The sequence below is a fragment of the Myodes glareolus genome, chromosome 8 (assembly GCF_982192425.1).
Source record: "Myodes glareolus chromosome 8, mMyoGla1.1, whole genome shotgun sequence".
Classification (NCBI taxonomy): domain Eukaryota; kingdom Metazoa; phylum Chordata; class Mammalia; order Rodentia; family Cricetidae; genus Myodes; species Myodes glareolus.
The window spans coordinates 39059356-39076084 of NC_142033.1; the positions used below are offsets into that span (position 1 = coordinate 39059356).

The window sequence follows — 16729 nt, forward strand, 5'->3', positions numbered from 1 at the left end:
TGGTTCACATGTTTGTGTTTATGCCAAAATCTAGCTGTTTTCATTACAATAGCTCTATAGTAGAGTTTGAAGTCAGGGAATGTGACACCTCCAGAAATCTTTTTTACAAATGTGGGTACCCTTTTATTTGGAGCACATATGTTCAGGATTGAGACTTCATTTTGGTAGGTTTTTTCTGAGATGAGTATGAAATGTCCTTCTTTATCTCTCTTCTCTTTGTGTTTTCTTTATTACATCTATTTTCTTTTATCTTTTCCTTGCTTTTTTTAAGGAAATTCTTTAAGGCTCTCTATCATGATTTTTAAGGTTGTTTTCCTCTGCTTCTTCTGTGTTGGGATGTTCAGATCTTTCTGTTTGTTGTAGGACCATTAAGATCTTGTGATACCATATTGTTCTTTAGGTTGTTGAATGTATTCTTGCATTGGCATCAACCAAAATCTTCCTTTAACCAGTGTAGCATCTTTACCTCTTGTTCTGATTGTTGTAGTTGCTTTCTGTGTCTCAAGGAGCCACTGAGATTGTGGAGGAATGGGTGGGTTTGGCAGTAAAGTAGGATTTGCAGATTACAGGATCTGATCAGGGAGGTTGGAACAGCCTGACTGCAAGAGGCTTGCTGTTGACCAGCTAGTGTGATTGAGATGGGTGGGGGAGGGACTCATGGTTTATCCAGGGGGTTATGCAGGAAATAGAGGCGGGGCAATGAGAACAAGAGAATTCTGGGAAGAAGATTCTGCCATCTGCTGTTGTGACCCAGCCACTGAGCAGGATGTGACTGCTTCACTGAATAAGGTACCAAGCCACATGGTTAACATAGACAAGAATAATGGGCTAATGTAAGTTATAAGAATTAGTTAATGAGAAGCCTGAGCTAATGAACCAATCAGTTTATAACTAATGTAGACCTCTGTGTGATTAATTGGGACTTAACAGCTGCAGGACCAGGTGGAACAGAAAACCTCAGGAAATACCCTTTTAGTATTTGAATACCCTCTTGTTCCTTTCTAGTGTTAGTTGCTCTCCAGGGCTTTAAAATGTATTTATGTGGCATTGGCAGGAAATCAGGCACACTATAATCTGGCCCACTCTCATGAGATGGTCATTGTATCCATAAGATTCCTAATCCTTCTTTAAATACAATTTTTTTCTGACCTTAGGATATGAGTAACTTAGTCCTTTGCAAGATATGGTGTTCTCTTACTTTTGACTGACAAGCTTCCAATTGTCTATGTATCACTTGTCCAACACATTCTGTCTGTTTCTGTTGCATGCGTGTAGGTCCTCCAGTTGTACATTTCATAGCCCACTTAATGCCTTTGTGTTATGGTGCTCATTTCTCTATATTTGTGTCCTTTGATCCTTCCATCTAGGGTTATAAACTTCATGAAAGCAAAATTGCTTTCCCCCATGCCTAACTGACTAGAGACATTCTCACAGGCATTTGTTGCTCTTTTGATGATTGATGTTAGGGAGGTTGTGGTGGTTTGGATGAGAATGCTCCCTATAAGTCCAGTTAGTAGAATTGCTTGGGAAGGATTAGGAAGTGTGGGCTCTTGTAGGAGGAGTGTCATTGGGAGTGGGTTTTGGAGTTACAAAAGCCCATGCAAGGCCCAGTGTATCTCTCTACCTTCAATTTGTGGGTTAGATATAAGTTCTCAGCTGTTGCTACAGCACCACGCCTGTCTGCATGCCACCATCAGTATGGTCATGGACAAACACTCTGAAACTGTAAGCAAGTTCTAATTAAAGGCTTTCTTCTATAAGTTAGCTTATAAACATCTTGGTTATGGTGTTTCCTCATAGCATTAGAATAGTAAATAAGACAGGGGTGATTTCTTCAAACTATTGATAAGAGAATCCATAGCTATAGATAGAAGCAGACAGCAATGTATTGTCATCTACTCTGCCCATATTATTTTGTTTCACATATTCATGCTTAAGCAGTTATTCTGCCCTTCTCAAAAGACCCATGAGTATCCATAACTTTACAAGGGGCTTTCCATGACAGTAACACAAAGCAGGTGCTTCAAAGTAAGTTTATTTTTAAAAATTAAACACAAAATAACTTGAAATATCTTATGGCAACATGTGTATATGTGGTGCAGGTGTGAGTGTGTGTGTGTGTGTGTGTGTGTGTGTGTGTGTGTGTGTGTGTCAGTGTGTGTCTATGTGTGTGTGTTTACTCCTGTCTGCAAGTAGGGGGTGTATGAATGCCATGTCATGTGTGTGACGGCCAGAGGACAACCTTCTTATCAGTCCTCATCATGTACCTTGGTTGAGACAGAGTTTCTTGTTCAAGCATACATAAACAGGTTAGCTGTACTGCAAGATTTGAAGAATTCTCTTGCCTCTGCTTCTCAGCTCACTGTAGAGACACAGAGATTACAGGTGGGAGCATGCTACTGCATGTACCACTTTGTGGGTTTAGGGAGTTCAAACTCTGGTCGCCAGGCTACATAGAAAGTGTTTTGCACACTGGACCATCTCCCCAGATGTTCTGTGGGAGATAAAAACATAAAAACTGTTCTGGCAGTTTTTATAACATCCTCCAAAGATCTATCTGAGAACACTGATCATGTATAATTAAAGTCATCTATTATATAAAGTCATTGGCACTATTATATAACTTAAAAATATATGGCTTAAGAATACTTGGTCCATTATTCCCCATTGTTCAATGCTTATACTTCCCTGAAGTTAAGGAATGCATAACATGTATTACACATCCAAAGAGTTCTAATAGACCATCCAAAAGAAGAGAATACCACTGCAACAAGCATTGAGATATGTTTTCTTTTCTTTAAGAATCAGAAACATTTGAGGAATGAGACTTTGGATATGTTAGAATGATATTGAGTTCTCCATAATTTCCACTAGAAGCCATTATCTAGCACAGGGCTTGGTCTTTGAAGTTTCTGAATAAGTGCTTATTTAATAAAACAAGAAAAATAAGCATAACCAAAAATTAAAACAAAGGTAATTATAATATACAAACTTTATTTTGTAATCCAAAAACATTACTTTCTTTAAAAAAAAGCTTAGAAACCAGATTTTAGCCTTTGCTTAATAAAATGAGGCTTTCTCAGGGCAGAAGCTCCAGTTAGCCAGCACAGTTCTTACAGCGCTGAAGACCATTCTCATTGCAAGCTGTACACTTCAGGGCTTTGAAAGCGTCCGTAAAGCAATTTCGAAACACTGACATCTTGCTTCCATGGCATACGGAGCATGGAAGGAAGCCAAAGCCTCCACAGGAGGGACACTCATGTGGATGCTGTACTCTCTGCATAGGGTGGCAAGAAACAGGAGAGAACGGAAAATATGTTAATGTAAGCAATTCAGTCAGTATCGTGAGAGGTTGTAAAACAACATCGGTAAGATATAATTGTGGCTATGCACCTGACATTACCCGCCATTACTATCCTTGGGAGCTAGGAGAAGACTGCTGCAGGATTCTTCCACTACCTTCCTTGATGACCATCTATGGCTCAGGCTTGGTTTAGGAAGTCTAGTAAATTTTAGCCTAAGTGCGTTGCATGGTACATACTTTCAAGAGTTTCATCATATGAAAACATTTTTGTGAACTAAATAAAGCAAGAGATAGTTATTGTCATGAGAAGAAAATACTTTTAGCTTTCCCTTTTGACTCTCATAAGATTTTTCTGTCTTCTAGAAAAAAAAATACATCCAATGAAGAATTTGAAAAATCAGAAAACTAGGAGCTAAAGTTTGAAGAAGCTAATGTCTACTGAAGATTCATCATTGTGTTGCCAATTTGAATAATTCTTTAATCTTTGCAAAGCTCTTTCAAGTGTATCATTATATGCTATTTACTCCCTCTACCCTCCCCATGTACATACAGACATCATCTTCAAGAGAGACACAATGCAAGCATCATTATCCTCATTTGATAGTTAAGAAAACAGACACGGATATCTTGAGACATTTATGCACATCATAAACCTTTCTTAATAGCTATCAGCCTTTCCACTTCAAGCAATGATAAAAGGTCTCAAATATAGAATAAATACAACTGGACCCTGTGTGGGAGACAGTATTTCATAAAACCTTCACAAGCATTTCAATTTGCTTCTTTGCACGCATAAGCTTTCTCAAAATCCACTGTTGGAACTCTCCAAGCCAAGGGTGATTAGAAACCATTACAGAATGAACACAAACAGAACGGATGCTAAGTTCCTGACTTGCAATAAAGGAACTGGCAACAATGTTTGAAAGCCTGACTTTGTGCAAAGTTAAAATATGAAGACAAAACACACACACGTGCACACACACCTGCAAAATGACAAACTCAAACAAACATATTTGACCCACATAAATATATACAATATTGCAACAGAGAGTCAAAATTGCACATTAAAATCTATAAAAAAATTCAACTGAATAGGAACCTGAACTAACTTAAATTATTTTCCAATTTCCTACTATATCCAACTAAAAAAATCTAGAAAACAAATAAGTAAATGCAACTTTAGCCTCATAAGTAATTTCAGAATACAATTTGGAAAGCAACATTAGAATATAATCACCTACATGTATTCATACATGCAGTTGGATATCTTATCATGTATATATTTTTAATAAGACCCACTTCCCACTATTGTTTGCCTTAGATGTTATAGTAAAACACAAAACCTATGTAATGTCTCATTTTTAACAGCACAGAATTATTTTGATGGATAGTAGGTGTTGCCCATCTCAGTGACACAAATTGGAAACTTGGAATGACCTAAAGATTGGGGAAATTTAAAAGTCTCCCAAACAGACAGATTGAATGTAAATGATAATTTGATGATTTTGTAATAGTTCTGTGCAAAAATTGGTCCCTATAAAGAAAAGTAAGCTGGATTTAAATTTTTTGTAATGTTAAAATGTCTTTGTAAATATTTGGGGGGTGATATACTTTAAAGGCTAAATATAAGGGAATTAGCAAGTATTAACATAGTCTAATTTCAGGAATAAGTGAGATGATCATTTTAATACATCCCTATAATTGTGAGAGAATGATACACTGAGAAATACCAAGCTGGTCTTGTTAGTATACACTTGTAAACCCAGAACTTTAGAAGTAGAGGTAGAAAGATAAAACATGGAAGGTTATCTTTGACTACATAGTGAGCTTTTGGCAAGTTTGGGAGATGATAGATAGATGGATGGATGGATGGATGGATAGATGGACAGACAGACGGACGGAGAGATAGATAGATAGATAGATAGATAGATAGATAGATAGATAGATAGATAGATAGATAAGAAAAACAAACAGACAGACAGAGAGCATGGCTTATATAAGAATTGCATCAACTAGACAAAGTAGATGTTAACTCAGTCTATAGCTTAGAAGAGAGCAACAGGATCAGAAGTCCAGGACTCCATCCATTACTGTAATATTATAACAAGTTTTGACTTCCTAATAGACCAAGATTGCCACATATTAAAAAATAAAAATAAAGAATATTCACATAAATTTGAATTTAAGATATATCATAAATAATTTCTATAGAAACATATATATATATTTCCTTGGAAATCAATGACAAACTATAGTTTATGTGAGATTAAAAGGTAAGTGGGAATGAAGCTTTGGCAGACTAACAGGGCAGGTGCTGTCAGGCAGCAGGAGAGATGTTTGGAAAGAAGCTGTTTATCAACTGATGTAAATTGGTAGTTTTTTAAAATGTGCTTCAGCATTTCAGTAACAAACACAAAAGGGCATCAGGTGGACTTTATCTGTAACCAACTCCACTGTGTCCTGGAACACTGGTGAATGAACAAAATAACATGGTCTTCCCAAAGAATGTGTTTATGATGACAAAGAATAGCAAAGCTGGAATAAACTGTGTGTTCCAGTCAGTCACCTCGTCTCGTCCTTTCTGTCATCCCCTCACCCTCAACACTGAGCTGTCCATACATATAACTCAAAGTTGTAATGCAAAAGAATTAGAATTTATTTTACATCATAGATTTGAAACAGAGCCTACAAAATTACTTTTGATGAATAAAAACATCAAATGCTAAATTCACTATTACCAAAAGTTTACCCTGACTTCATAATATATCTGAAAGTCACAACTAATAAATTTTCTAAGAGAAAATTAGCATATCAATACTTAACCTACATTCTTATATTAACAGAGCCACTGGTTTATCAAGACCATCCTAAAATCCTGTATTTGGAGTCCTTGAATTGTAAAGTGAGATCTTTCTTTAATTACTTAGTTATTAAGAGGAGTTAGTGAACTTATTCACATTGGACAGATAGAAGGCTGACTGGCACACAATAAGGTTAGGTATTGTAAGCCAGTCTTTTATTAATCTCTCACTACCTTAAGTCATATGTCCCGGTTGCTGTCTCCAGATAAATTATAGCTACATGACTCAACCATATTTTTTTATGTTGGGTTATTTGATTTAAATGCATCAGTATTAGTGTTCTGGTTTAAGAGCTTGCCTCTGTAATGGAAGAGTAAATATTACTTTATCTGTTAATTTTGATGCTTAAGGCACAGTCGTGAAGCTATTATGAGACCACTTCTATTCTCAATTTTAAAAATAGCTATTTCAACAATCAAGGTGAGTCAAGACATAGCTTTTGTGTCATGTAAATCTGCTCCTCTTGGCTTGTGGCTCATGTGCGGGGACATGGGCAATATTCTTCAATAAGTCCCAGCCATTCAGCTTGCCAGAGAACTGTTCACTTGAACAGTATATGTGATAGCATTCTTGAGGCAGAAAAATGTAAAACTACTTGATTTCCTTTTTCTGGCCCCATACAACTGCTAAGCCTTATCCATCACCTTCACTTAGGATAACCACTAAGCCTTAGACTTGGACTATGAAAACAAAAGGTAGTCAGTGGTATGGCTAACATGTAGCAACCAATAATACAAATTAGAACCTGTCTAATGTCTTACTATAGAATAGCCAGTTGTCTGTCTTCTAGGATGTTCCATAAGAAACAGATCATAGTATTAGAACAGCTTATTCTCTAAACCTCATACACTAGATAAATTTCTGAACCAGCCTTGCGTCTTGTCATGATAAAGTCATATGACTCATTTACCTATATGTCATCTGAATTGAAAGTCATAGGAGCATAACTATATGATTAATATCATGGGCTTTAAAGTCAGACTGATCAGATTCAGGAATCAAACGTTTTCTGTAACATCTTGAACAAATGATATAGTTTCTTTCTGTGCCTATTGCCTTATAGGCATCATGAGAATAATAACATATTTTAATCACTCAGTATATATAAAAACACCAAGCATATTACTTGCTACATGATCAGAATTTAAATGCTTTCAGTCCTGTGAATATTTAACTCCTACTAAAACTAACCAGAGTACTGGATATGTGGGGGCCCACAAAAGTGGGTCCACTCCACCTTGACTGAAGCTCAGAGAACTTAAGTCTGCTCTTGCTCTTTCAAAGTTACTGACAAGAAGTCTGCCTTAAGGGGTAGCTACAAACAAGATATCCTGACCTAGGGTGTGGTTACTTGGTGTTTTGGGTATTAATATAGCCCATAGAGGTAGATCTGCTCCACCTTGACCAAAGATCAGAGAATTCAACCTATTCCTGTTCCTTCAAGAATTTGACAGAAAGTTTGACCCAAGGAGTAGCTGCCTACAAGATACTTGGTCCAAGGTGTATTCACTACAAGTCAGCATCAGAATGCTTAACTCAGGAAATACTTTATGTCTCAAGTATTGAAGAATTGTTTCATTTGTCCTTTGAGTCACATTAAATCAGTTTTTGCCTTCTTTCCCTCTTTTCAAATTGGAGTATAGAAGCATACGGAAAATAAATGCAAGTGGATTCAGTATTCAGTGGGTTGCCCTCGTGGTACAATTCTCTGTCTCTGTATTTATTTCATCTCTGTTCCGCTTGCCTAATATTTCTAATCCACATTTCCCTACCCTGGAACATATGAGTCGATCAAGGCTGGACCCTGAGAGATGTTGCCTCAACATATGGCTATGACATAGATATTCATATTTGAATATTGCATCCTCATTCACTTTGATTGATCATCTAATGCAACTCTAGGGTCTGTCTCTTTATCTAGATTGACTTCCATTAAACCTAGTTCCTTCATGGGCAGGATTTTCTGGTTGACTACAAATTTTACCCTTGGGACAAGATGTCCAGCCAAATTGTAGCACTTTATAATTGCTAAAACCGTAAAGCCAGTAGCACACCATTCTTTTCAAAATCAGGAAAAATCTTAATATCTGCACCTTAATTTACTGATTGTAAATTTGAGATAAATTTTAAAAAGAGAAAAATGTTTTTGCAAACCCTTGCAAGCTGAAAGAGAAACAGCATCTACATTAATCTAGTAAGTAGACGGTAAGTGGCAGAAAAAAGAATCGTGCATACGGAAACGATAAATGTTCAGAGCATCTGTGTAAACAAAAGTTTCTGTCCTGTCTGGTCTTGCAGCCAATAAGTCCCAAAGAAACACAAAGAGGCTTATATTAATTATACATTGCTTGGCCTATTGCTCAGACTTATTAGTAACTAGCTCTCTTACACTTAAATTAACCCATAATTCTTATCTATATTTATCCATGTGGCTTGGTACTTTTTCCCAGTAAGGCATTCTCATCTTGCTTCCTGTGTGTCTGTATGGCAACTGCATCTCTGTAATATGAGGGGTCGGCTTGTTGGGGTTTTTATCCTGCCCAGTACCCCACAGCCGGCAAGTTCCAAAGAAAATCACACGAAGTCTACATTAGGTTATAAACTGATTGGCCCATTAGGTCAGGCTACTTATTAGCTCTTATAACTTATGCTACCCCATTATCCTTATCTACGTTAGCCACATGGCTTAGTACCTTTCTCAGCTGGGCAGGTTACATCCTGCCTCTTCGGTGGCCTGTGCAGGAATGGCAGAGGGAGCTTCCTAGAATACTCCCAGTCTCTTTGCTCCACCTCTACTTCCTGTCTGGCTTTCCTGCCTATACTGCCTGCCTGGCCAATCAGTGTTTTATTAAAATATGATTGACAGAATACAGATAATTCTCCTGCACCATATCCCTCTTTTTTTTTTAAACAAAGGAAAATATCCATAGTCCATTTGTTGGGAATGTGGGCGTAGCATTTTAGGCTACTTCCTGCTGGTTGGGGGCGCTGATAATCTTATGGGGACCTAAAGAAAATTTAGACTTATAATCAAGTCCTGACTGGAGTATCCTGTGAGTCTTGATCATCTCAGGCAGCAGTGTTGAACCTGTTCTGGATGAAGAACTCTGTCATCTTGGCCATCTGTTCCTACCGGAGATTTCTCAGGTGGTCTTCCTTTATCGAACCTAATTTTTCTTAACTCAGAATGAATCCACAGCTTTTCATTTTCTGTGGAAACAAAAACAAAACCTCTTCTCCAAGAAACATACCTTTTGACTTCACTTTTGAAGCCAAGGTATTTTCAAAATACCTATCTTGGATTAGTTCAGCAGCATTTATAAACAAAAGTCTTTTAGCACTGTTGCTCCTTCCTCAGCATTCAAACAATTCAAAGAGAGCATAGTAGCATACAGTATCAAGATTCTCTGTGTATTTTCCATCTTTATGTGGCTTTACTTTAACCTCTATTTCTTATATTTTTACTTTTACTTTTAGAGACAGGTTCTCTGTCAATATCTTTGTCCTGGAATAAGTCTGTAGACCAGACTGTCCTTGAACTCACAGAGATTCACTTGTCTCTGCCTCCCAAGTGCTAGGATTAAAGGTGTGTGCTACCACACCTTGAACTCAGAGATCTGCCTGTGTCTGCCTTCCAGGCATTGGGATTAAAGGCTGTGCTACCACACCTTGAAATCACAGAGATCTGTCTGTCTCTGCCTCCCAGGCATTGGGATTAAAGGTGTGTGCTACCACACCTTGAAGTCACAGAAGTCAATGTACTTCTGCCCCTTGAAGTCACAGAGGTCAATATACCTTTGCCTCCCAGGCATTGGGATTAAAGGTGTGTACCACCACACCCAACTACTCTCTTTCTCTCTTTCTTTTTTTTTACTTTAAGAACTTAACTTTTAGCCTGCATATATTTTTAACACATTGTAAACCATTAAGAGGTTTTCTTTGTCTTTGAATCTCTCTTTACTGTATCTCTCTCTCTTTTTCTGACCACACAAGTCTTCAATAAGTAGGACTAAAACCGTCGCTTTGACAGTTAGATCCAGCCCATTCCTTAGCTTTCCAGTCTCATGGCTGAGATACCAGCCAGAGCTGTGTTCACTGCCACAACTCGTTGGCGTTTCAAGGTCCTTGTTGGCAAGCAAACTGCAGTATTCTGCTCACAGACCACACTCAGTCAGACTGCCTGCCTGAAAGTCAGAGTTTACCCTGGCAGGACAATGGCCCAGAAAGCCGGCATTTTAAAACAGCACAGCTTTTTTCCTGCTACGGCTGAAAACCGAAAAGCATGCATTCAGCTTTTCATCAACACCATTTAAGTATTTCGTGGCAGGACCTCTTAAAGGAACTACAAAGTTTTGCAGCTAAAGCTGAGTCAGGAAGCCTCTTTTAGATGAGAGCGCTTGCTTGCCTCTAGCAAGCAGAGCAGACCTGAGAAATTGCTGCTACCAAGAAAACACGCTTTACTCTACTCTTTCCCGAACTTTCTCAGGCTTTCTGTGGATTCAGTTATCCATGTCTGGGCGCTAGACTCCATGTGATTTTCTGTGGGGTACTGGGCGGGATAAAAACCCCAACAAGCCGGCCCCTCATGTTACACATCTCTACCTTTTTTTCCCAGAATTCTCTTAGTCTGGTTGTTCCATCTATACTTCCTGTCTGGATAATCAGCATTTTTTAAACCAATACAAGTGACAAGTCTTTACAGTATAAAAAAGCATTATCCCGCAGCACATCTAAGTCACTTATACATCTGTACAAAGAAAACTATGAAGGCTCTTTTATCCTATAATACTCTAAAAGAATGCTTATCTTAGTCAGGGTTTCTATTGCAGTGAAGAAACATCACAACAGTGATGGTGGCACACACCTTTCATTTCAGCACTCAGGAGGCAGAAGCAGGCAAATCTCTGTGAGTTTGAGGGCATCTTGGTCTACAAGAGCTAGTTTCAGGACAGGCACCAAAGATACAGAGAAACCTTGTCTCGGAAAAAAAATTAAGTAAAATTTAACAATTCATTTTCTTGGGAGATATAAGCAAGATAAGAAGGAGTTCAAGGTCATTCTCAACTATGCAGTAACTTGGAAGTCAGCCTGAGCTAAATGAGACCCCCATCTCAAAAATAAAATCAGTTCCTCAGTCACACCGTCATAAGTTACTTGCTCAATAGCCACTGGCAGTCAATGGCTACTATCTTGGACAGTGCAGGCAGCAGTGTCTCCATCACGGAAGAAGAACTACTAGAAATGACTGTTTTGGAGAGGTATATAGTTGTTAAACTAAACACCTCCAAAGTCCACATATCAATAGAAAAATAAAATCATGTATATTCTGTAATATCATGTACATAACATTAAGATATGCTAAGAAAATTATATGATGAATAAATATTATACACTACAAAAGTTTTGTGGGTTAAATAAAAGATACTCATTAACCTAATTAATGGCTTTATAGAATTGAAGTTGTCTATAAGCACAAAAAGAAAGAAATCTACCCTTGCAAATATTTTTAGCAGAATGGAATTTTAGACCTGTAAGTGCACACTCTCATTTGATTCCTTAGCTGTGGGGACTCCAGAGGAGAGGAACATGTTCAAAGTCACATGGCTATCAGTAGAACTGTACTGCTGGTAAATTCTCAAATTTTCAGACCATAATACTTCATAAATCATATTGTGTATGCTAAAAAAATTTAGGAAACCAGATCATGCCATATTTTAAACAATTCGTAGCCACAAATCCAGCCTTACAGAAAGTAATAGAAGGAAAATCGCAACCCAAGGAATCCAACATTGCCATCACTGCCTACAATAACCCAGACATCTAGCGACCCTTCACAACCACAACTCAAAGAAGAGAAACACACAAACTCTACTACACACACACACAAAAAAATAATAAACGGAATCAGCAACCAGTGGTCATTAATATCACTTAATATTAATGGACTCAACTCACCTATAAAAAGGCACAGACTTAGAGACTGAATAAGAAAACAGGATCCAACATTCTGCGGTTTACAAGAAACACACCTCAACCACAGAGATAGACATCTACTCAGAGTAAAGGTTTTCCAAGCAAACAGACCTAAGAAACAAGCTGGTGTGGCCATTCTAATATCTAACAAAATTGACTTCAAACTAAAATCAATCAGAAGAGATGGAGATGGACATTTCATACTCATAACAGGAACAATTAATCAGGAGGAAGTCTCAATCCTGAATATCTACACTCCTAATATAAAAGCACCCACTTATGTAAAAGAAAAACTTTTAGAACTCAAGGAAGTCATCAAACCACACACACTAATAGTAGGAGACTTCAACACACCTCTCTCACCAATGGACAGGTCAATCAAACAGAAACTCAACAGAGAAATAAGAGAATTGCTAGAGGCAATGAATCAAATGGACTTAACAGATATCTATAGAACATTCTACCCAAAAAGGAAAGAATATACCTTCTTCTCTGCAGCTCATGGAACCTTCTCGAAAATTGACCACATACTCGGTAACAAAGCAAACTTACACAGATACAAAAAAATATTAGTAATCACCTGTGTCTTGTCGGATCACCACGGAATAAAGTTAGAATTCAATAACAATTCGAATACCAGAAAGCCTACAAACGCGTGGAAGTTGAACAGTCAACTACTGAATCACCCCTGGGTCAAGGAAGAAATAAAGAAAGAAATTAAAGTCTTTCTTGAATTTAATGAAAATAAAGACACAACATACTCAAACCTATGGGACACAATGAAAGCAGTTCTAAGAGGAAAGTTCATAGCACTAAGTGCCCAATTAAAGAAAACGGAGAAAGCATATATTGGAGACTTAACAGCACACCTAAAAGCTCTGGAAAAAAAAGAAGCAGACTCTCCCAAGAGGAGTAGAAGATTGGAAATAATCAAACTGAGGACTGAAATCAACAAAATAGAAACACAGAAAACAATCCAAAAAATCACCGAAACAAAAAGTTGGTTCTTTGAGAAAATCAACAAGATTGACAAACCCCTATCCAAACTAATCAAACGGCAGAGAGAGAATACTCAAATTAATAAGATCAGAAATGAAAAGGGGGACATAACAACAGACACAGTGGAAATTCAGAGAATCATTAGATCTTATTACGAGAGTTTATATGCCACAAAGTTGGAAAATGTACAAGAAATGGATTGGTTTTTAGATAACTACCATTTACCATGTTAAATCAAGACCAAGTGAACAATCTAAATAGACCTGTTAGTCGCGAAGAATAGAAGCGGTTATCAAAAACCTCCCGACAAAAAACAGCCCAGGACCAGATGGTTTCAATGCAGAATTCTACCAGAACTTCCAGGAAGAGCTAATACCTATACTCCTTAATGTATCTCACAATATAGAAACAGAAGAATCATTGCCAAACTCTTTTTAGGAAGCTACAGTTACCCTGATACCAAAACCACACAAAGACACAACCAAGAAAGAGAATTACAGACCAATCTCACTCATGAACATTGATGCTAAAATACTCAATAAAATACTGGCAAACCGAATCCAAGATACATTAGAAAAATTATCCATTATGATCAAGTGGGCTTCATCCCAGAGATGCAGGGCTGGTTCAACATACGCAAATCTATCAATGTAATCCATCATATAAATAAACTGAAAGAAAAAACCATATGATCCTTTCATTGGATGCTGAAAAAGCATTTGACAAAATTCAACACTCCTTTATGATAAAGGTGTTGGTTGGAGAGATTGGGTATACGAGGATCATACTTAAATATAATAAAAGCAATATATAGCAAGCCGACAGCTAACATCAAATTGAACGGAGAGAAACTCAAAGCCATTCCATTAAAATCAGGAACACGACAAGGCTGTCCACTCTCTCCATACCTCTTCAATATAGTGCTTGAAGTTCCAGCAATAGCAATAAGACAACATAAGGGGATCAAGGGGATTCGAATTGGAAAGGATGAAGTTAAACTTTCGTTATTTGTAGACGATATGATAGTGTACATAAGCGACCCCAAAAACTCTACCAAAGAACTTCTACAGCTGATAAACACCTTTAGTAATGTGGCAGGATACAAGATCAACTCCAAAAAATCGGTTGCCCTCCTATACACAAAGGATAAAGAAGCAGAGAGGGAAATCAGAGAAACATCACCTTTCATGATAGCCACAAATAGCATAAAATATCTTGGGGTAACTCTAACCAAGGAAGTGAAAGATCTATTTGACAAGAACTTTAAGTCCTTGAAGAAAGAAATTGAGGAGGATAGCAGAAAATGGAAAGACCTCCCCTGTTCTTGGATTGGGAGAATCAACATAGTAAAAATGACAATTCTACCAAAAGCAATCTATAGATTCAACGCAATTCCCATCAAAATTCCATCAAACTTCTTCACAGACCTTGAGAGAACAATAATCAATTTTATATGGAAAAACAAAAAACCCAGGATAGCCAAAACAATCTTATACAATAAAGTAACTTCTGGAGGCATTACAATCCCTGACTTCAAACTCTATTACAGAGCAACAGTATTGACAACAGCTTGGTATTGGCATAACAACAGAGAAGTAGACCTATGGAATCGAATAGAAGACCCGGGTATTAACCCACAAACGTATGAACACCTGATATTTGACAAGGGAGCTAAAGGTATACAATGGAAGAAGGAAAGCATCTTTAACAAATGGTGCTGGCATAACTGGATGTCAACCTGTAGAAGAATGAAAATAGATCCATATCTATCACCATGCACAAAACTCAGGTCCAAATGGATTAAAGACATCAACATTAATCTGACCACTTTGAACCTGATAGAAGAGAAAGTGGGAAGTAGTCTACAAGACATAGGCACAGGAGACCAGTTCCTAAGCAGAACCCCAGGAGTGCAGACAATAAGAGAAGCAATGCATAAATGGGACCTACTGAAACTGAGAAGCTTCTGCAAAGCAAAAGACACTGTCAGTAAGACCAAAAGGCTACCTTCCGACTGGGAGAAGATCTTCACAAACCCCTCATCAGACAAAGGTCTGATCTCCAAAATACACAAAGAACTCAAGAAACTAGACACTAAAACTCTAATTAACCCAATTAAAAAAATGGGGTACTGAACTGAACAGAGAATTCACAACAGATGAACTTCGAATGGCCAAAAGGCACTTAAGGTCATGCTCAACCTCCTTAGCGATCAGGGAAATGCAAATCAAAACAACTTTGAGATATCATCTTACACCTGTCAGAATAGCCAAACTCAAAAACACCAGTGATAGCCTATGCTGGAGAGGATGTGGAATGAGGGGAACACTCATCCATTGTTGGTGGGAATTCAAACTTGTGCAGCCACTGTGGAAATCAGTGTGGAGGTTTCTCAGGAAACTGGGAGTCAACCTCCCTCAGGACCCAGCAATTCCACTCTTGGGAATATACCCAAGAGATGCCCTATCATACTACAAAAGCATTTGTTCAACTATGTTCATAACAGCACTATTTGTAATAGCCAGAACCTGGAAACAACCTAGGTGCCCCTCAATAGAAGAATGGTTAATAAAGGTGTGGAACATATACACATTAGAGTTCTACTCAGCGGTAAAAAACAATGACATCTTGAATTTTGCATGCAAATGGATGGAAATAGAAAACACTTTACTGAGTGAGGTAAGCCAGATCCAAAAAGAGGAATATGGTATGTATTCACTCATATGTGGATTCTAACCATAATTAAAGGTATTTGAGCCTATTATTCGTGATCCTAGAGAAGCTAAATAAGAAGGTGAACGTGATGAAAATCATGTAGCTATCTGCCTGGAGATTGGAAATAGACAAGAGTCCCAGGTCATCTCGGGTGCATGGGGGGGGGTGGGAGGGTTGTTGGAAGGGGAGAGGGTTAGAGAGAAGGGAGTAGGGGAGGGATGGGGAAAGCTAGGTGGACTGGGATGGGGGAGGGAGGAAGGATGGATATGGGATCAGGGAAGAATATATTTCAACTAAGGGAGTCATTTCAGGGTTTAGAGGAGACTTAATTATAAATGGGATCCCAGGTCCAAGGAGAGATCCCCAGATTGTTCTCTGGACAGAAGAGTGGGTGCCTGAAACGGCCTAGGCCCATAACCATACTGATGAATATTTTGCTTATCACCATAGAACCTTCATCTTGCGATGGATGGAGATAGAGACAGAGACCCACATCGGAACACTGGACTTAACTCCCTAGGTCCAAACGAGAAGCAGAAGGAAAGAGAACGTGAGCAAAGAAGGCAAGATCAGAGAGAACCTTCATCCGAAGATAGGTGGCGATACAGACGGAGACCCACATTGGAGCACCGGACTGAGCCCCCCAAGGTCCAAATGAGGAGCAGAAGGAGGAAGAAAATGAAAAAGGAAATAAGGACTGCGAGGGATGCGATCACCCACTGATACAAGGGGACTGATCTAATGAGAGTTTACCAAGGCCAGACGGACTGGGACTGAATGAGGACGCAATCCAACCAGATTCTCTGAATATGGCCGGATTCTCTGAATGTGGCTGGCCCGGAGTCTTTCTGAAAAGCCATTGACAATGGCACTGGGA

At 38.3% G+C, this 16729-nt stretch overlaps 1 protein-coding gene across 1 annotated transcript in view; it reads right to left on the reverse strand.

Annotated features, from left to right (window-relative positions):
• Nucleotides 1–3097: 3097 nt before the first annotated feature.
• Nucleotides 3098–16729, reverse strand: part of Grxcr1 (glutaredoxin and cysteine rich domain containing 1) — a 131036-nt gene continuing 117404 nt past the window's right edge. The window contains exon 4 of the mRNA XM_048415286.3: nt 3098–3277. Coding sequence (XP_048271243.3) covers nt 3098–3277 — 180 coding nt within the window. The remainder of the gene's footprint in view (nt 3278–16729) is intronic.